The sequence below is a fragment of the Coregonus lavaretus genome (assembly GCF_964263955.1).
Source record: "Coregonus lavaretus genome assembly, contig: HAP1_SCAFFOLD_1321, whole genome shotgun sequence".
In the NCBI taxonomy this organism is placed as follows: domain Eukaryota; kingdom Metazoa; phylum Chordata; class Actinopteri; order Salmoniformes; family Salmonidae; genus Coregonus; species Coregonus lavaretus.
In genome coordinates, this window is record NW_028163238.1 from 86,545 (window position 1) to 107,523 (window position 20,979).

General features: G+C 47.5%; 2 protein-coding genes across 2 annotated transcripts; both read left to right on the plus strand.

The window, feature by feature from the left end:
* The first annotated feature begins 8,654 nt into the window (after nucleotides 1–8,654).
* Nucleotides 8,655–15,677, plus strand: LOC311118364 (RNA demethylase ALKBH5-like). Its single transcript, XM_084193171.1, has 7 exons — nucleotides 8,655–9,506; nucleotides 9,639–9,809; nucleotides 11,547–11,688; nucleotides 11,834–12,050; nucleotides 12,459–12,539; nucleotides 12,847–12,969; nucleotides 13,073–15,677. Exons 1-7 carry the CDS (start codon nucleotides 9,288–9,290, stop codon nucleotides 13,218–13,220), a joined length of 1,101 nt encoding a protein of 366 aa, XP_084049297.1. The 5' UTR covers nucleotides 8,655–9,287; the 3' UTR covers nucleotides 13,221–15,677.
* LOC311118366 (uncharacterized protein) lies at nucleotides 13,325–20,766 on the plus strand (the record flags this gene model as incomplete). The annotated part of the gene is made up of 4 exons (XM_084193172.1): nucleotides 13,325–13,378; nucleotides 18,534–19,219; nucleotides 19,462–19,824; nucleotides 19,962–20,766. The coding sequence occupies 4 exons, from the start codon at nucleotides 13,325–13,327 to the stop codon at nucleotides 20,764–20,766; spliced, it is 1,908 nt and encodes a 635-aa protein (XP_084049298.1).
* Between the last annotated feature and the right edge of the window lie 213 nt (nucleotides 20,767–20,979).

Below are 20,979 nucleotides of genomic sequence, written 5' to 3' on the forward strand. Positions count from 1 at the left end.
ACTGTCTGTCTGTCTCTCCGGGAGAAGAGACTCACCCAGCGAGATCACTGTACTATAACACACTGTCTGCCTGTCTCTCCGGGAGAAGAGACTCACCCTGCGAGATCACTGTGCTATAACACACTGTCTGCCTGTCTCTCCGGGAGAAGAGACTCACCCTGCGAGATCACTGTGCTATAACACACTGTCTGCCTGTCTCTCCGGGAGAAGAGACTCACCCAGCGAGATCACTGTACTATAACACACTGACTGTCTGTCTCTCCGGGAGAAGAGACTCACCCAGCGAGATCACTGTGCTATAACACACTGTCTGCCTGTCTCTCCGGGAGAAGAGACTCACCCTGCTACCCAGCGAGATCACTGTGCTATAACACACTGTCTGTCTGTCTCTCCGGGAGAAGAGACTCACCCAGCGAGATCACTGTGCTATAACACACTGTCTGTCTGTCTCTCCGGGAGAAGAGACTCACCCTGCCACCCAGCGAGATCACTGTGCTATAACACACTGTCTGTCTGTCTCTCCGGGAGAAGAGACTCACCCTGCTACCCAGCGAGATCACTGTGCTATAACACACTGTCTGTCAGTCTCTCCGGGAGAAGAGACTCACCCAGCGAGATCACTGTGCTATAACACACTGTCTGTCTGTCTCTCCGGGAGAAGAGACTCACCCTGCCACCCAGCGAGATCACTGTGCTATAACACACTGTCTGCCTGTCTCTCCGGGAGAAGAGACTCACCCTGCCACCCAGCGAGATCACTGTGCTATAACACACTGTCTGTCTGTCTCTCCGGGAGAAGAGACTCACCCAGCGAGATCACTGTGCTATAACACACTGTCTGTCTGTCTCTCCGGGAGAAGAGACTCACCCAGCGAGATCACTGTACTATAACACACTGTCTGTCTGTCTCTCCGGGAGAAGAGACTCACCCTGCTACCCAGCGAGATCACTGTGCTATAACACACTGTCTGTCTGTCTCTCCGGGAGAAGAGACTCACCCTGCCACCCAGCGAGATCACTGTGCTATAAAACACTGTCTGCCTGTCTCTCCGGGAGAAGAGACTCACCCAGCGAGATCACTGTACTATAACACACTGTCTGTCTGTCTCTCCGGGAGAAGAGACTCACCCTGCCACCCAGCGAGATCACTGTGCTATAACACTGACACACACACACACACACTGTAAAACCATGAAACATGTGACATGTTTACAACCTAAACGTCAGTGTTTAAAACTTTAAAACGTGTTTAAAACATTTAGATTTGCCAATAAGAGATAGTCATCTTTTCCCAGTCAGTTTCCAACCAGGAGAACAACTATATCTCCTACGTGTTCACATGAATGCAAATTAATTACTTAAAAATCATACAATGTGATTTTCTGGATTTTTGTTTTAGATTCCGTCTCTCACAGTTGAAGTGTACCTATGATAAAAAATTACAGACCTCTACATACTTTGTAAGTAGGAAAACGTGCAAAATCGGCAGTGTATCAAATACAGTGGGGGAAAAAAGTATTTAGTCAGCCACCAATTGTGCAAGTTCTCCCACTTAAAAAGACGAGAGAGGCCTGTAATTTTCATCATAGGTACACGTCAACTATGAGACAAATTGAGAATTTTTTTCTCCAGAAAATCACATTGTAGGATTTTCTATGAATTTATTTGCAAATTATGGTGGAAAATAAGTATTTGGTCAATAACAAAAGTTTCTCAATACTTTGTTATATACCCTTTGTTGGCAATGACACAGGTCAAACGTTTTCTGTAAGTCTTCACAAGGTTTTCACTCACTGTTGCTGGTATTTTGGCCCATTCCTCCATGCAGATCTCCTCTAGAGCAGTGATGTTTTGGGGCTGTCGCTGGGCAACACGGACTTTCAACTCCCTCCAAAGATTTTCTATGGGGTTGAGATCTGGAGACTGGCTAGGCCACTCCAGGACCTTGAAATGCTTCTTACGAAGCCACTCCTTCGTTGCCCGGGCAGGCCTCTCTCATCTTTTTAAGTGGGAGAACTTGCACAATTGGTGGCTGACTAAATACTTGTTCTCCCGACTGTATGTCTCCTACGTGTTCACATTTTAACCACTAGCGTTGACTTTCACATCGTCCTTTTTTTTTTTGACTTTGAAATTGATGTGACTTTCCATGCCTTTTATTCACATCTCTAAACCATGTTTCCAACCACAGTTTTTACGCGAGTAAAGTCATATCACATCAAATAAAATCATGTGTATCTGTGATGGAAACAGGACGTTTCGTTACAATTGTATAAAAATGCCGACAGATCATTTGTCGTTCGACACGGTGGGATGTTTTTTGTGTTGGTAAAATAAATGGTCAGAGAAAACGGCGGCGGAAACGCCGTTATGCTAAAATATTGCTATAATAACCATCATATGGTCAGAGAAAACGGCGGCGGAAACGCCGTTATGCTAAAATATTGCTATAATAACCATCATATGGTCAGAGAAAACGGCGGTGGAAACGCCGTTATGCTAAAATATTGCTATAATAACCATCATATGGTCAGAGAAAACGGCGGCGGAAACGCCGTTATGCTAAAATATTGCTATAATAACCATCATATGGTCAGAGAAAACGGCGGCGGAAACGCCGTTATGCTAAAATATTGCTATAATAACCATCATATGGTCAGAGAAAACGGCGGTGGAAACGCCGTTATGCTAAAATATTGCTATAATAACCATCATATGGTCAGAGAAAACGGCGGCGGAAACGCCGTTATGCTAAAATATTGCTATAATAACCATCATATGGTCAGAGAAAACGGCGGTGGAAACGCCGTTATGCTAAAATATTGCTATAATAACCATCATATGGTCAGAGAAAACGGCGGTGGAAACGCCGTTATGCTAAAATATTGCTATAATAACCATCATATGGTCAGAGAAAACGGCGGCGGAAACGCCGTTATGCTAAAATATTGCTATAATAACCATCATATGGTCAGAGAAAACGGCGGTGGAAACGCCGTTATGCTAAAATATTGCTATAATAACCATCATATGGTCAGAGAAAACGGCGGTGGAAACGCCGTTATGCTAAAATATTGCTATAATAACCATCATATGGTCAGAGAAAACGGCGATGGAAACGCCGTTATGCTAAAATATTGCTATAATAACCATCATATGGTCAGAGAAAACGGCGGCGGAAACGCCGTTATGCTAAAATATTGCTATAATAACCATCATATGGTCAGAGAAAACGGCGGTGGAAACGCCGTTATGCTAAAATATTGCTATAATAACCATCATATGGTCAGAGAAAACGGCGGTGGAAACGCCGTTATGCTAAAATATTGCTATAATAACCATCATATGGTCAGAGAAAACGGCGGTGGAAACGCCGTTATGCTAAAATATTGCTATAATAACCATCATATGGTCAGAGAAAACGGCGGTGGAAACGCCGTTATGCTAAAATATTGCTATAATAACCATCATATGGTCAGAGAAAACGGCGATGGAAACGCCGTTATGCTAAAATATTGCTATAATAACCATCATATGGTCAGAGAAAACGGCGATGGAAACGCCGTTATGCTAAAATATTGCTATAATAACCATCATATGGTCAGAGAAAACGGCGGTGGAAACGCCGTTATGCTAAAATATTGCTATAATAACCATCATATGGTCAGAGAAAACGGCGGTGGAAACGCCGTTATGCTAAAATATTGCTATAATAACCATCATATGGTCAGAGAAAACGGCGGCGGAAACGCCGTTATGCTAAAATATTGCTATAATAACCATCATATGGTCAGAGAAAACGGCGGTGGAAACGCCGTTATGCTAAAATATTGCTATAATAACCATCATATGGTCAGAGAAAACGGCGGCGGAAACGCCGTTATGCTAAAATATTGCTATAATAACCATCATATGGTCAGAGAAAACGGCGGTGGAAACGCCGTTATGCTAAAATATTGCTATAATAACCATCATATGGTCAGAGAAAACGGCGGTGGAAACGCCGTTATGCTAAAATATTGCTATAATAACCATCATATGGTCAGAGAAAACGGCGATGGAAACGCCGTTATGCTAAAATATTGCTATAATAACCATCATATGGTCAGAGAAAACGGCGATGGAAACGCCGTTATGCTAAAATATTGCTATAATAACCATCATATGGTCAGAGAAAACGGCGGTGGAAACGCCGTTATGCTAAAATATTGCTATAATAACCATCATATGGTCAGAGAAAACGGCGGTGGAAACGCCGTTATGCTAAAATATTGCTATAATAACCATCATATGGTCAGAGAAAACGGCGGCGGAAACGCCGTTATGCTAAAATATTGCTATAATAACCATCATATGGTCAGAGAAAACGGCGGTGGAAACGCCGTTATGCTAAAATATTGCTATAATAACCATCATATGGTCAGAGAAAACGGCGGCGGAAACGCCGTTATGCTAAAATATTGCTATAATAACCATCATATGGTCAGAGAAAACGGCGGCGGAAACGCCGTTATGCTAAAATATTGCTATAATAACCATCATATGGTCAGAGAAAACGGCGGTGGAAACGCCGTTATGCTAAAATATTGCTATAATAACCATCATATGGTCAGAGAAAACGGCGGCGGAAACGCCGTTATGCTAAAATATTGACATAATAACCATCATATGGTCAGAGAAAACGGCGGTGGAAACGCCGTTATGCTAAAATATTGCTATAATAACCATCATATGGTCAGAGAAAACGGCGGTGGAAACGCCGTTATGCTAAAATATTGCTATAATAACCATCATATGGTCAGAGAAAACGGCGGCGGAAACGCCGTTATGCTAAAATATTGACATAATAACCATCATATGGTCAGAGAAAACGGCGGTGGAAACGCCGTTATGCTAAAATATTGACATAATAACCATCATATGGTCAGAGAAAACGGCGGTGGAAACGCCGTTATGCTAAAATATTGACATAATAACCATCATATGGTCAGAGAAAACGGCGGTGGAAACGCCGTTATGCTAAAATATTGACATAATAACCATCATATGGAAGTAGACTTGGGAGTCAAGCGATGACATGTTGTGTGGTCCTCCCACCAACACTCAGGAAACCATTCAGTTTATTTAGGCTACAGATGAAATAAGTTACGATGAACTTCACAGGGTTGGTGAAAGTGCCACGGTGATCTTGATGCTGCTTTTGAATAAATGCAGAGGGTCTTATTCTGGTGACATGAGTTGATCGATGCTGTTTGACAAATAAAAAATATTCTTATTATATTCTTTTGTTTTTGTGACAAAACTATCGGTAGAGTTGAAAATGGAATGGAAATACATTGAACATTAGATGTTTATTCAGGACATGAAAACTGGGGAGAAACAGTACTACTTAATCACACACATGTTATATAAAGTGTATCTAGTAGTCATGTTATATAAAGTGTATCTAGTAGTCATAGTATATAAAGTGTATCTAGTAGTCATGTTATATAAAGTGCATCTAGTAGTCACGTTATATAAAGTGTATCTAGTAGTCGTGTTATATAAAGTGTATCTAGTAGTCGTGTTATATAAAGTGTATCTAGTAGTCATGTTATATAAAGTGTATCTAGTAGTCGTGTTATATAAAGTGTATCTAGTAGTCATGTTATATAAAGTGTATCTAGTAGTCATGTTATATAAAGTGTATCTAGTAGTCGTGTTATATAAAGTGTATCTAGTAGTCATGTTATATAAAGTGTATCTAGTAGTCACGTTATATAAAGTGTATCTAGTAGTCATGTTATATAAAGTGTATCTAGTAGTCATAGTATATAAAGTGTATCTAGTAGTCATAGTATATAAAGTGTATCTAGTAGTCATGTTATATAAAGTGTATCTAGTAGTCACGTTATATAAAGTGTATCTAGTAGTCATGTTATATAAAGTGTATCTAGTAGTCATAGTATATAAAGTGTATCTAGTAGTCATGTTATATAAAGTGTATCTAGTAGTCATGTTATATAAAGTGTATCTAGTAGTCATGTTATATAAAGTGTATCTAGTAGTCATGTTATATAAAGTGTATCTAGTAGTCATGTTATATAAAGTGTATCTAGTAGTCATGTTATATAAAGTGTATCTAGTAGTCATGTTATATAAAGTGTATCTAGTAGTCGTGTTATATAAAGTGTATCTAGTAGTCGTGTTATATAAAGTGTATCTAGTAGTCATGCTATATAAAGTGTATCTAGTAGTCATGTTATATAAAGTGTATCTAGTAGTCGTGTTATATAAAGTGTATCTAGTAGTCATGTTATATAAAGTGTATCTAGTAGTCATGTTATATAAAGTGTATCTAGTAGTCGTGTTATATAAAGTGTATCTAGTAGTCATGTTATATAAAGTGTATCTAGTAGTCGTGTTATATAAAGTGTATCTAGTAGTCATGTTATATCAAGTGTATCTAGTAGTCATGTTATATAAAGTGTATCTAGTAGTCGTGTTATATAAAGTGTATCTAGTAGTCATGTTATATAAAGTGTATCTAGTAGTCGTGTTATATAAAGTGTATCTAGTAGTCATGTTATATAAAGTGTATCTAGTAGTCATGTTATATAAAGTGTATCTAGTAGTCATGTTATATAAAGTGTATCTAGTAGTCGTGTTATATAAAGTGTATCTAGTAGTCATGTTATATAAAGTGTATCTAGTAGTCATGTTATATAAAGTATATCTAGTAGTCATGTTATATAAAGTGTAAGCTGTTGTTTTCTCACATAAAAAAAATTATACCCTACTTATACTTTGATCTATAAAATGTCACCACGACTAGCTACGTTAGTTTTTACCACTTTACACATGTATTTTGGGATTCCTCTGTGAACGTAATTTGCCTGATGATGTGCTTGTGGTCATCATACAAGTGCATGTATGCCGCGTTCAAGACAACTGGGAATTCGGAAGACTTCAGTGGGTTCAAGACAACTGGGAATTCGGAAGACTTCAGTGGGTTCAAGACAACTGGGAATTCGGAAGACTTCAGTGGGTTCAAGACAACTGGGAATTCGGAAGACTTCAGTGGGTTCAAGACAACTGGGAATTCGGAAGACTTCAGTGGGTTCAAGACAAACGGGAATTCGGAAGACTTCAGTGGGTTCAAGACAACTGGGAATTCGGAAGACTTCAGTGGGTTCAAAACAACTGGGAATTCAGAAGACTTCAGTGGGTTCAAGACAAACGGGAATTCAGAAGACTTCAGTCGGTTCAAGACAACTGGGAATTCAGAAGACTTCAGTGGGTTCAAAACAACTTGGAATTCGGAAGACTTCAGTGGGTTCAAAACAACTGGGAATTCAGAAGACTTCAGTGGGTTCAAAACAACTGGGAATTCAGAAGACTTCAGTGGGTTCAAAACAACTGGGAATTCAGAAGACTTCAGTGGGTTCAAGACAACTCGGAACTCTGAAAAAAACAGAGCTCAGACTGGGGAAAATCATTTTGAACGGTCATCCAACTTGGAATTCCAAGACGAAAACTCTGGCATCTTTCTAGAGCTTCGACTTTTCCGACCTGAAGATCACTGACGTCATGATTTGACCTCGTTTTTTTAGTTTTTTTTTTAGTTTTCTTGAAAGCTCTGTAAAGGTAATTTGCCTGGCAGGAGTCGAAAGAGGAGTAGAGCAAACATAATTGAGATTCTCCCACAGTCCACCACTTCATAGCCAATGATCCGGCTAGAAATTTGATGGGGGGAACCCATCTTTTCCAATATCTAACCAATCAGAATACAACTTTTGCGCTCTCTAGTCTCCCATTGGCTAGTCTGTAGTTTCGGTGGATAAAGTTGTGTGTGTGTTAACTGTAGGGGAGATGTTGCTGGGGATCGGACTTCTCCGGTGCGAGAGAGGCAGGTCGTGGTGGCCAGAGTTAGCGTAGTGCAGAAGGTGTCGTATGCTGAGGCAGTGAAGAGAGTAGAGGAGGATGGGGGGGTCAAGGGTCAAGGGTGAGGGGTCTTGAGAGGATCCCAGTGAGTAGTAGATCTGTGCCAGCGCAGAGGCATTAGGCCAACGAGTGATTTATGCTTCAGTAAGGTTGGCTTCTTAGCAATCATAGCGACGGTTATAAACTGTACCGCATAAATGGAATGTAAATCACAGAAAATAGATGCTGTGGTGGCAGGCTGCAGAGATGTATTTGGGTATACGAAATCTGACTTCAGAAGAGTTACAGGGTGTGTCGAGGGGTGGTGTACTCATCCAGGCCGTTGGCATGGTGCAGGAGAAGATAGGTTTAAAGCAGTGGAATGGGGTAGTGGGTTTTTAAATGAGTGTAGGTGGTGGTGTCTAGAGCTAAATTTCACTTTTCTTAGAGGAACAAGACTAATGAAGAGAATTGAATGAATCGTGGTCCTCTGTAGCTCAATTGGTAGAGCGCGGCGCTTGTAACGCCAGGGTAGTAGGTTCGATCCCCGGGATCACCCAATACGTAAAAAATGTATGCACGCATGACCTGTAAGTCGGTTTGGATAAAAGCGTCTTGCTAAATGGCATATTATTATTAATAATGTAGGTCGTCCGTGACTAGCCCTCACACTCCAGCACAGTAGGTGGCGGTGTATTCACCTAACAGTTGGATGCGATCCGCCAAACCAAATTCCAGAGAAGAAGAAATCCGAGTCTGTAGTTGTTTCAGCCCGGTCAGAGTTCTGGAAATGCGTGGTCCTGGTGGCGATGTTACACTAGTTTGTTTTCTCAGCATATTTCTCATGTAATAACGGCTTAAAAGCTTCCGCCAAAGTCATACCTCGTACGTGGACAAACCGTAAGAACATATTTACCGATTTGCAACATTGCCTAGTCACGAGAAATGCCCGTTGCGTTTCGTGTCAACGAATTCGACACCCCGTATCGGCTAACGGGGTTGCTAATCAGCTAGCTAGCTAACGTTAGCCACGCTAACTATCTAGCATGTCGGTTCATGAAGCTAGCAAATAATGTTACTGGAATAATGCAACGCTAAACCTAGGTTAATTCCATTTATTTAAACTCGTAAAATAGCAAAATTACCATTTGATTCATCGACTTTTGTTGACGAACCGTTTTAAGTTAGTGAGTTTGGTTGCTAAGTTGTTAGCCTAGCCAGCCACATCACAACATAACCTTTTGACAGCCTGCCAGGAGGTAGCTAACTACCGTGAGGACAGTCACGTCACCGGACCCCGGTCTCGCTTCTACAGACTGACAGTTATGGAAGTTAAATAACGGTAAATAACCAACTCTCAAGTTTAACCGTTTATTATATAAAAAATGGCAGCCAGCGGTTTCTCTGACCTGCGGGAAAAGCTGAAGTCCATGACGCCTCACCGGGACAATTACAAAAACAAAAACAGAGTTACCGACAAGGACGAGAGTTACAAAAACAAAAAAGTGAAAGTTACCGACGGAGGCAGCAGCAACGGGAACGGCCGGAAGCGAAAGCACCGAGATTCCTCCGAGGATGAGCTCCCTGTGGAGTCTCGTGAGCAGGTATGATGACCTCTGACCCTGTACCTGCTGTTGACACGGAAGTTCCTCTCTAAAGATAAATCCAATTCAAAGTCTGAATCAATATTACTGTCTTCCCCCTCACTTTCTCTCCTCATCTCTCTCTCCCTCCAGGAGGCGAAGCGTGTCCAGGGCGGCATTGTCCAGGTAGAGGTCTTCTCAAAGGAGGACTGTGATGTCATTGAGGGGAAGATAAATGAGGTGGTCGCTAATGGAGAAGCGGGGCTTTACCGGGAACACACCGTAGATCGGGCACCGCTACGGAACAAATACTTCTTTGGAGAGGTGACCCCCCTTTCCTCTCTCTCTCTCTCTCTCTCTCTCTCTCTCTCTCTCTCTCTCTCTCTCTCTCACCTCCTCTCCCACTCTCTCTCTAACCTCCTCTCCCACTCTCTCTCTAACCTCCTCTCCTCCTCTCTCTAACCTCCTCTCCCACTCTCTCTCTAACCTCCTCTCCTCTCTCTCTCTCTAACCTCCTCCTCTCCTCCTCTCTCTAATCTCCTCCTCTCCTCCTCTCTCTAACCTCCTCTCCTCCTCTCTCTAACCTCCTCTCCCACTCTCTATCTAACCTCCTCTCCTCCTCTCTCTAATCTCCTCCTCTCCTCCTCTCTCTAACCTCCTCTCCTCCTCTCTCTAACCTCCTCTCCCACTCTCTATCTAACCTCCTCTCCTCCTCTCTCTAATCTCCTCCTCTCCCACTCTCTCTCTAACCTCCTCTCCTCTCTCTCTCTCTAACCTCCTCTCCCACTCTCTCTCTAACCCCCTCTCCTCCGCTCTCTAATCTCCTCCTCTCCTCTCTCTCTAACCTCTCCTCCTCCCTCTCTCTAACCCCCTCCTCTCTCTAATCTCCTCCTCTCCTCTCTCTCTAACCTCTCCTCCTCCCTCTCTCTAACCCCCTCCTCTCTCTAATCTCCTCCTCTCCTCTCTCTCTAACCTCTCCTCCTCCCTCTCTCTAACCCCCTCCTCTCTCTAATCTCCTCCTCTCCTCTCTCTCTAACCTCTCCTCCTCCCTCTCTCTAACCCCCTCCTCTCTCTAATCTCCTCCTCTCCTCTCTCTCTAACCTCTCCTCCTCCCTCTCTCTAACCCCCTCCTCTCTCATCTCCTCCTCCCTCTCTCTAACCCCCTCCCCTCCTCTCTCTAATCTCCTCCTCTCCTCTCTCTCTAACCACCTCTCCTCTCTCTCTAACCCCCTCCCCTCCTCTTTCTAATCTCCTCCTCTCCTCTCTCTCTAACCTCCTCTCTGCCGTCTCTCTCTAACCACTCCTCTTCCTCCTCTCTCTAACCTCCTCTCCTCCTCCTCTCTCTAACCTCCTCCTCTCCTCTCTCTCTAACCTCCTCTCCGCCGTCTCTCTCTAACCACTCCTCCTCCTCCTCTCTCTAACCTCCTCTCCTCCTCCTCTCTCTAACCTCCTCCTCTCCTCTCTCTCTAACCACCTCTCCTCTCTCTCTAACCCCCTCCTCTCTCTAATCTCCTCCTCTCCTCTCTCTCTAACCACCTCTCCTCTCTCTCTAACCCCCTCCCCTCCTCTCTCTAATCTCCTCCTCTCCTCTCTCTCTAACCACCTCTCCTCCTCTCTCTAACCTCCTCTCCTCCTCCTCCTCCTCTCTCTAACCTCTCCTCCTCTCTCTCTCTAACCTCCTCTCCTCCTCTCCCTCTAACCTCCTCTCCTCCTCTCTCTCTAACCTCCTCTCCTCCTCTCTCTCTAACCTCCTCCTCTCCTCTCTCTCTCTAACCTCCTCTCCTCCTCTCTCTCTAACCTCCTCTCCTCCTCTCTCTAACCTCCTCTCCTCCTCTCTAACCTCCTCCTCTCCTCTCTCTAACCACCTCTCCTCCTCTCTCTAACCTCCTCTCCTCCTCCCCCTCCTCTCTCTAACCTCTCCTCCTCTCTCTCTCTAACCTCCTCTCCTCCTCTCCCTCTAACCTCCTCTCCTCCTCTCTCTCTAACCTCCTCTCCTCCGCCGTCTCTCTCTAACGCCCTTCTCTTTCTCTCTGTCTCTTAACGCTCATCTCCATCTCCCAGGGCTATACATACGGGGCCCAGCTAGAGAAGAGAGGACCTGGTCAGGAGAGATTGTATCCTAAAGGAGAGGTGGACGACATCCCAGCCTGGGTCCACGACCTCGTCATCACTAAACTGGTCGCCGGCGGGGTCATACCTGAAGGTAATAACCTCTGACCCCTAACAACCTGCTCTTTACTAAACCATAGATTTCACCTTAACTTTGGGAGCCTTTCTCCGTGCTGCAGCCCATCTCCTGTCTCCAGGAAAAGCCTGTTGTTGTTGTTGTTGTTGTTGTCGTCCTGTAGGTTTTGTGAACTCAGCGGTGATCAACGACTACCAACCAGGCGGCTGCATCGTGTCACATGTCGACCCGCTCCACATCTTCGCCCGGCCAATCGTATCCGTGTCCTTCTTCTCTGACTCCGCCCTCTGCTTCGGCTGCCGCTTCCAGTTTAAACCAATCAGAGTGTCCGAGCCAGTCCTGGAGCTTCCTGTCAGGAGAGGAAGTGTTACTGTCCTCAGGTGTGTGTGTGTGAGTGAGTGTGTGAGTGAGTGAGTGTGTGTGTGAGTGTGTGAGTGTGTGAGTGAGTGTGTGAGTGTGTGAGTGAATGAGTGTGTGAGTGAGTGAGTGAGTGAGTGAGTGAGTGAGTGAGTGAGTGAGTGTGTGAGTGAGTGTGTGAGTGTGTGTGTGAGTGTGTGAGTGAGTGTGTGAGTGTGTGAGTGAGTGTGTGAGTGAGTGTGTGAGTGAGTGAGTGAGTGAGTGAGTGAGTGAGTGTGTGAGTGAGTGAGTGAGTGAGTGTGTGAGTGAGTGAGTGAGTGAGTGTGTGAGTGTGTGTGTGTGTGAGTGAGTGTGTGAGTGAGTGAGTGAGTGTGTGAGTGAGTGTGTGAGAGGTGAAAGGTGTGATGTCATAGTGATCTGTCTCCTTTCAGTGGCTATGCGGCTGATGACATCACCCACTGTATCCGCCCCCAGGACATCAAGGAGAGACGGGCCGTCATCATCCTCAGGAAGTATGTCTGTCACCATGACCAGCAAATCAACCAATCAACCAAGAGTTAGCAGGTTGACTGTAATGTGGCGTCAGACTATTGTGCTAACTCTCTCTCTCTCTCTCTGTCTCTCTCTCTCTCTCTCTCTCTCTCTCTCTCTCTCCCTCTCTCGCTCTCTCTCCCTCTCTCGCTCTCTCTCTCTCTCTCTCTCTCTCTCTCTCTCCTCTCTCTCTCTCCACCTCTCTCTCTCTCTGTCTCTCTCTCTCTCTCTCTCTCTCTCTCTCTCTCTCTCTTTCTCTCTCCTATCTCTTGGTGTGTGTGTGCGCAGGACGAGGCCAGACGCCCCCCGTGTTGACCAGAGCCCCTCCCCTAACTCCTCCCCCCCTGAGAGACACGCCCCTCTGAAGGCCAAACGCTCTCACCGCAGAGCTGACCCAGATGCTGCACACAGGTACACTGACACACAGGACCAGAGCCCCTCCCCTGACTCCTCCCCCCTGAGATACAGCTACTCACCCCTCTCTCTCTCTCTCTCTCCTCCCCCCCCCCGTCAGACCGAGGGTTCTGGAGATGGATAAGGAGGAGAATCGTCACTCCTCCTCTTCGTCCCGCCTTCATCGCCGTAGTAACAGCTCCGAGAACTACTGGAGGCGGAGCCAAGACAGCGAAGGGTCACGCAAGGTCAAGATGAGACGTCACTGAACACACACACACACACACCTCTGGCGGACAGGATGGGCTCTGAGAGAGAGAGTGTGTGAGGCTTTTGAAACGTCAAGTCTGTAACCGCCCCCCTGCATGCTAGGATGGATGGAACGCGCCACGAGGCTGTCAGCCAATCAGAGACTGGCCTGAGGACAGTGGGACAGGGGGGGCGGGTTACAACAAGACTGTGGGAAGTTCTGATGTTGCCATGCCGACCACCCCATCCCCCTCTTCCTCCTCCTCCTCCGTAGGGAGGACAGTAATGGCGGTGTTTTGTAGGAACTAACCCCTCCATGGTTCATTGGCTGAGTTGGGGAAAATTAAAGGAGTTTTGGGATAAACACCAAAAAAAATAAGGTCTCGTACGTTTTGTTCTGTGAGATGATTGTCATCTGCAAATGTCACTTTCTGTGAATTTTCAAGCATTTATTTTAATTAAGGCTTCATAATCCATAAAGGTAATGTTACCTGACTGATATTATGTCTCAGAACAAAATGTCTCAGGTCTCCATAAGCCTGTGTTAACCTCTGACCTTATTTTCAGCGTTTAACCCCAAAACCCCTATTCATTTCCCCCATTAACGTTCCTCAGAGGGAAGTCATTTCCAGATCTTTCCAGATCTTTCCCCTCTACCTCTGTCAGTAGGACAGTCACAGTCATACTTGGATACGCGTCGCCGTGGATAGTTACCATAGCAATCGAACCACAGCCTTCAGCATCTCAGCCAACTACACAGGTACACACACACACACACTACATACACACACACACACTACATACAGTGGGGGGAAAATAAGTATTTAGTCAGTCACCAATTGTGCAAGTTCTCCCACTTAAAAAGATGAGAGAGGCCTGTAATTTTCATCATAGGTACACGTCAACTATGACAGACAAAATGAGAATTTTTTTTCCAGAAAATCACATTGTAGGATTTTTAATGAATTTATTTGCAAATTATGGTGGAAAATAAGTATTTGGTCAATAACAAAAGTTTCTCAATACTTTGTTATATACCCTTTGTTGGCAATGACACAGGTCAAACGTTTTCTGTAAGTCTTCACAAGGTTTTCACACACTGTTGCTGGTATTTTAGCCCATTCCTCCATGCAGATCTCCTCTAGAGCAGTGATGTTTTGGGGCTGTCGCTGGGCAACACGGACTTTCAACTCCCTCCAAAGATTTTCTATAGGGTTGAGATCTGGAGACTGGCTAGGCCACTCCAGGACCTTGAAATGCTTCTTACGAAGCCACTCCTTCGTTGCCCGGGCGGTGTGTTTGGGATCATTGTCATGCTGAAAGACCCAGCCACGTTTCATCTTTAATGCCCTTGCTGATGGAAGGAGGTTTTTACTCAAAATCTCACGATACATGGCCCCATTTCATTCTTTCCTATACACGGATCAGTCGTCCTGGTCCCTTTGCAGAAAAACAGCCCCAAAGCATGATGTTTCCACCCCCATGCTTCACAGTAGGTATGGTGTTCTTTGGATGCAACTCAGCATTCTTTGTCCTCCAAACACGACGAGTTGAGTTTTTACCAAAAAGTTCTATTTTGGTTTCATCTGACCATATGACATTCTCCCAATCCTCTTCTGGATCATCCAAATGCACTCTAGCAAACTTCAGACGGGCCTGGACATGTACTGGCTTAAGCAGGGTGACACGTCTGGCACTGCAGGATTTGAGTCCCTGGCAGCGTAGTGTGTTACTGATGGTAGGCTTTGTTACTTTGGTCCCAGCTCTCTGCAGGTCATTCACTAGGTCCCCCTGTGTGGTTCTGGGATTTTTGCTCACCGTTCTTGTGATCATTTTGACCCCACGGGGTGAGATCTTGCGTGGAGCCCCAGATCGAGGGAGATTATCAGTGGTCTTGTATGTCTTCCATTTCCTAATAATTGCTCCCACAGTTGATTTCTTCAAACCAAGCTGCTTACCTATTGCAGATGCAGTCTTCCCAGCCTGGTGCAGGTCTACAATTCTGTTTCTGGTGTCCTTTGACAGCTCTTTGGTCTTGGCCATAGTGGAGTTTGGAGTGTGACTCTTTGAGGTTGTGGACAGGTGTCTTTTATACTGATAACAAGTTCAAACAGGTGCCATTAATACAGGTAACGAGTGGAGGACAGAGGAGCCTCTTAAAGAAGAAGTTACAGGTCTGTGAGAGCCAGAAATCTTGCTTGTTTGTAGGTGACCAAATACTTATTTGCAAATAAATTCATTAAAAAATCCTACAATGTGATTTTCTGGATTTCTTTTTCTCATTTTGTCTGTCATAGTTGACGTGTACCTGTGATGAAAATTACAGGCGCCTCTCATCTTTTTAAGTGGGAGAACTTGCACAATTGGTGGCTGACTAAATACTTTCCCCCCCCCCCACTGTACCTTGTTCCAATACAGGACACCTACAGTGGTAATGCCCTGGACCAGAGCTATATCCCCCCCCCCCCCCCCCCCCCCCCCCCCCCTAGTTTCTCCTAGCATCGCCCCCCCTTCCTGCATGTTATGTTGTTACTGCAGTTAGCTGATCTAGGACCTGTCGTTTCAGTCACCTTTTTTTAGTTCCGCATCTTACATGGGACTTTTACATTGGTTGGTTTGTCGATGTAATGTCATGTAAATGTTTTATTTCTGTTGGTTTATAGTTTTATAGTTAGTTTGGCTGACGGAAGGAACGGATGGGCAAGGGGGGGTTATTCTCTTGTGGACAGATGCAGCACGTAACATAAAATGGTAGTAGCGTCTGTCCACAGGCTGTGGGATGCGACCGCTAACGAGGAACTTTATTTCCAGTGTGCTGGTCATTTGGACAGATCACCATTTCGCAAGGAAGATGGGGGATGGGGTGGTCGGCATGGCAACATCAGAACTGTAACCCGCCCCCCTGTCCTCAGGCCAGTCTCTGATTGGCTGACAGCCTCGTGGCGCGTTCCATCCATTTCGCAAGGTGCTCACCTCTTTTTCAAATGTCAGAAGGGGAGTGGAGATTTGGCTCGTGGACTTTTAATGGAAAGTTTCCGTTTTAGATGGGTGAAGAGGAGTCACGTCAGCACGTTTTTTTTTTCAAACACGTTTCCCCCCTCTCTGAACTTAATTTGAGCGTCTTGACGTAATTACACAAGGTTGTACTCCAGGGTGTAACCACGGTTACACCTGACCAGGGAGACGTTCAGCAGCGTAGCCAAACATGGAACAGCAGCAGATAGAAATGTAACGAATAGAGCCGACATGGGTTCCTTTATTCTACGTCTATGGCAGAGGCCATGTTTGTTCTACGTAGCAATATTTCTATCAGAACGTTTTCACGCGTTGCCGTCCTGCTGTAACCGTGGTAACCGTGTCGCCCTGGTAACCCCCCCCCCCCCCTCCTCACCGGTCCGACCGGCCAGTCAAACATTCTGTTGCATATTCTACAGAACATATATCTATGCTATATCCTTTTTCTTTTACAGCTCAAATGGCACCCTGTTCCCTACGTAGTACACTACTTCTGACCAGAGACACATAGGATAGGGTTAGCCACAAGTAGTGGACTGGGCTGGGCCAAATGGCACCCTGTTCCCTACGTAGTCCACTACTTCCGGCCAGAGTGTCAGCCACATAGGATAGGGTTAGCCACAAGTAGTGGACTGGGCTGGGCCAAATGGCACCCTGTTCCCTACGTAGTCCACTACTTCTGGCCAGAGCCACATAGGATAGGGTTAGCCACAAGTAGTGGACTGGGCTGGGCCAAATGGCACCCTGTTCCCTACGTAGTACACTACTTCTGGCCAGAGCCACATAGGATAGGGTTAGCCACAAGTAGTGGACTGGGCTGGGCCAAATGGCACCCTGTTCCCTACGTAGTACACTACTTCTGGCCAGAGCCACATAGGATAGGGTTAGCCGCAAGTAGTGGACTGGGCTGGGCCAAATGGCACCCTGTTCCCTACGTAGTACACTACTTCTGGCCAGAGCCACATAGGATAGGCTTAGCCACAAGTAGTGGACTGGGCTGGGCCAAATGGCACCCTGTTCCCTACGTAGTACACTACTTCTGGCCAGAGCCACATAGGATAGGGTTAGCCACAAGTAGTGGACTGGGCTGGGCCAAATGGCAGCCTGTTCCCTACGTAGTACACTACTTCTGGCCAGAGCCACATAGGATAGGGTTAGCCGCAAGTAGTGGACTGGGCTGGGCCAAATGGCAGCCTGTTCCCTACGTAGTCCACTACTTCCGGCCAGAGCCACATAGGATAGGGTTAGCCGCAAGTAGTGGACTGGGCTGGGCCAAATGGCAGCCTGTTCCCTACGTAGTCCACTACTTCCGGCCAGAGTGTCAGCCACATAGGATAGGGTTAGCCACAAGTAGTGGACTGGGCTGGGCCAAATGGCAGCCTGTTCCCTACGTAGTCCACTACTTCCGGCCAGAGTGTCAGCCACATAGTCACTAAGTAGTGCGCTGTAATAGGGGAACAGGGGGCCGTTTGGGACTGGAACCCACCTTTTTTTAGTTTGTGTCTGTTGAGATGCCATGATGATGATGATGATGAAGATGCCATGTATGGAACGATGTTGTAATAATGACGTCCGGTTTAAAGACATTATGAACTGAAGGAAGAGCTGAACTGACTGGTTGGTTCACTGGACCGTTGCACAGAGGAACCATGGGACTGTCCTGTTGGCACCCACTGTTCCCTGTGTAGTGCACTTCTTTTGACCGGGGGGGGGGGTAGCCCAATGGGGTCCTGGTCCAAAGTAGTGCACTATAGGGTCTCATTTGGGATGCAGATGAGTCTGGGGTTTGTTCAGTAAAGCCCGTGTTGTAACCTGCTGACAGGGTTAATTTATAAAGAACTGTGGGCTGATTTAATAATAATATTACCTGTTATGTTTTAGTTTAAATTGTAAAAATAACTGTTCCACGGCTTAAGTGATGCTTCCGTTTAAAATAATCTCTTCCTAAACTCTCTCTGTTCCTCCTCTTATCGGATTGAATGAAAGTGGTTGTAAAGTGTTACTCCTCCTGTGAGAGCTGGACAGGTCCAGAGGGGGACAGGAACAGGCCCAGAGGAATAGTCCCAGAGGGACAGGGACAGGCCCAGAGGGGACAGGAACAGGCCCAGAAGGACAGGTCCAGAGGGGACAGGAACAGGCCCAGAGGAACAGGTCCAGAGGGGACAGGAACAGGTCCAGAGGTTCAGGGACAGGTCCAGAGGGGACAGGGACAGGCCCAGAGGGGACAGGAACAGGCCCAGAGGGGACAGGAACAGGCCCAGAGGGGACAGGAACAGGCCCAGAGGGGACAGGAACAGGCCCAGAGGGGATAGGAACAGGCCCAGAGGGGACAGGAACAGGCCCAGAGGGGACAGGGACAGGCCCAGAGGGGACAGGGACAGGCCCAGAGGGGACAGGAACAGGCCCAGAGGGGACAGGGACAGGCCCAGAGGGGACAGGGACAGGCCCAGAGGGGACAGGAACAGGCCCAGAGGGGACAGGAACAGGCCCAGAGGGGACAGGGACAGGCCCAGAGGGGACAGGAACAGGCCCAGAGGGGACAGGGACAGGCCCAGAGGGGACAGGAACAGGCCCAGAGGGGACAGGAACAGGCCCAGAGGGGACAGGGACAGGCCCAGAGGGGACAGGGACAGGCCCAGAGGGGACAGGAACAGGCCCAGAAGGACAGGTCCAGAGGAACAGGCCCAGAGGAACAGGTCCATAGGTTCAGGGACAGGTCCAGAAGGACAGGTCTAGAGGGGAACAGGAACAGGCCCAGAGGGGACAGGGACAGGCCCAGAGGGGACAGGGACAGGCCCAGAGGGGACAGGGACAGGCCCAGAGGGGACAGGAACAGGCCCAGAGGGGACAGGAACAGGCCCAGAAGGACAGGTCCAGAGGGGACAGGAACAGGCCCAGAGGAACAGGTCCAGAGGTTCAGGGACAGGTCCAGAAGGACAGGTCCAGAGGAACAGGCCCATAGGAACAGGCCCATAGGAACAGGCCCAGAGGAACAGGTCCAGAGGTTCAGGGACAGGGCCAGAGGAACAGGTCTAGAGGGGACAGGAACAGGCCCAGAGGAACAGGCCCATAGGAACAGGCCCAGAGGAACAGGTCCAGAGGAACAGGTCCAGAGGTTCAGGGACAGGTCCAGAAGGACAGGTCTAGAGGGGACAGGAACAGGCCCAGAGGAACAGGTCCAGAGGAACAGGCCCATAGGAACAGGCCCAGAGGAACAGGTCCAGAGGTTCAGGGACAGGGCCAGAGGAACAGGTCCAGAGGTTCAGGTCTAGAGGGGACAGGAACAGGTCCAGAGGAACAGGCCCAGAGGAACAGGCCCAGAGGAACAGGTCCAGAGGTTCAGGGACAGGTCCAGAAGGACAGGTCTAGAGGGGACAGGAACAGGCCCAGAGGAACAGGTCCAGAGGTTCAGGGACAGGTCCAGAGGAACAGGCCCAGAGGAACAGGTCCAGAGGTTCAGGGACAGGTCCAGAGGAACAGGTCCAGAGGTTCAGGGACAGGTCCAGAGGAACAGGTTCAGGGACAGGTCCAGAGGAACAGGTCCAGAGGTTCAGGGACAGGTCTAGAGGGGACAGGAACAGGTCCAGAGGTTCAGGGACAGGCCCAGAGGTTCAGGGACATGCCCAGAGGAACAGGTCTAGAGGGGACAGGAACAGGCCCAGAGGAACAGGTCCAGAGGTTCAGGGACAGGTCCAGAGGAACAGGTCCAGAGGTTCAGGGACAGGCCCAGAGGAACAGGTCCAGAGGAACAGGTCCAGAGGTTCAGGTCTAGAGGGGACAGGAACAGGTCCAGAGGAACAGGCCCAGAGGAACAGGCCCAGAGGAACAGGTCCAGAGGTTCAGGGACAGGTCCAGAAGGACAGGTCTAGAGGGGACAGGAACAGGCCCAGAGGAACAGGCCCAGAGGAACAGGTCCAGAGGTTCAGGGACAGGTCCAGAGGAACAGGTCCAGAGGTTCAGGGACAGGTCCAGAGGAACAGGTCCAGAGGTTCAGGGACAGGTCCAGAGGAACAGGTCCAGAGGTTCAGGGACAGGTCTAGAGGGGACAGGAACAGGTCCAGAGGTTCAGGGACAGGCCCAGAGGTTCAGGGACATGCCCAGAGGAACAGGTCTAGAGGGGACAGGAACAGGCCCAGAGGAACAGGTCCAGAGGTTCAGGGACAGGTCCAGAAGGACAGGTCCAGAGGTTCAGGGACAGGCCCAGAGGTTCAGGGACATGCCCAGAGGAACAGGTCCAGAGGTTCAGGGACAGGTCCAACGGGACCGGTCCAGAGGGACAGGTCCAGTGGTATAGGGACCGATCCAGAGGTACAAGGACAGGTCCAGAGGGGACAGGAACAGGCCCAGAAGAACAGGTCCAGAGGTTCAGGAACAGGTCCAGAGGTTCATGGACAGAGTTACCTGCCCAGAGGTTCAGGTCCACAGTTACAGGGACAGGCCCAACGGGACCGGTCCAGAGGGACAGGTTCAGCGGTACGGGGACAGATCCAGAGGTACAAGGACAGGGGTAGGTTCAGGGGGACAGGGATAGGTTCAGAGGGACAGGGATAGGTTCAGAGGGGACAGGGATAGGTTCAGAGGGGACAGGGATAGGTTCAGGGGGACAGGGATAGGGTCAGGGGGACAGGGATAGGTTCAGGGGGACAGGGATAGGTTCAGGGGGGACAGGGATAGGTTCAGAGGGACAGGGATAGGTTCAGAGGGACAGGGATAGGTTCAGGGGGACAGGGATAGGTTCAGAGGGGACAGGGATAGGTTCAGAGG

Excerpts from the sequence above, each read along its gene's own strand:
- LOC311118364 (XM_084193171.1), top strand. The coding sequence starts at position 9,288 with ATGGCAGCCAGCGGTTTCTCTGACCTGCGGGAAAAGCTGAAGTCCATG. Across the intron at positions 12,051-12,458 it reads GGAAGTGTTACTGTCCTCAG|TGGCTATGCGGCTGATGACA; the intron begins GTGTGTGTGTGT and ends GTCTCCTTTCAG. Across the intron at positions 12,970-13,072 it reads GACCCAGATGCTGCACACAG|ACCGAGGGTTCTGGAGATGG; the intron begins GTACACTGACAC and ends CCCCCCCGTCAG.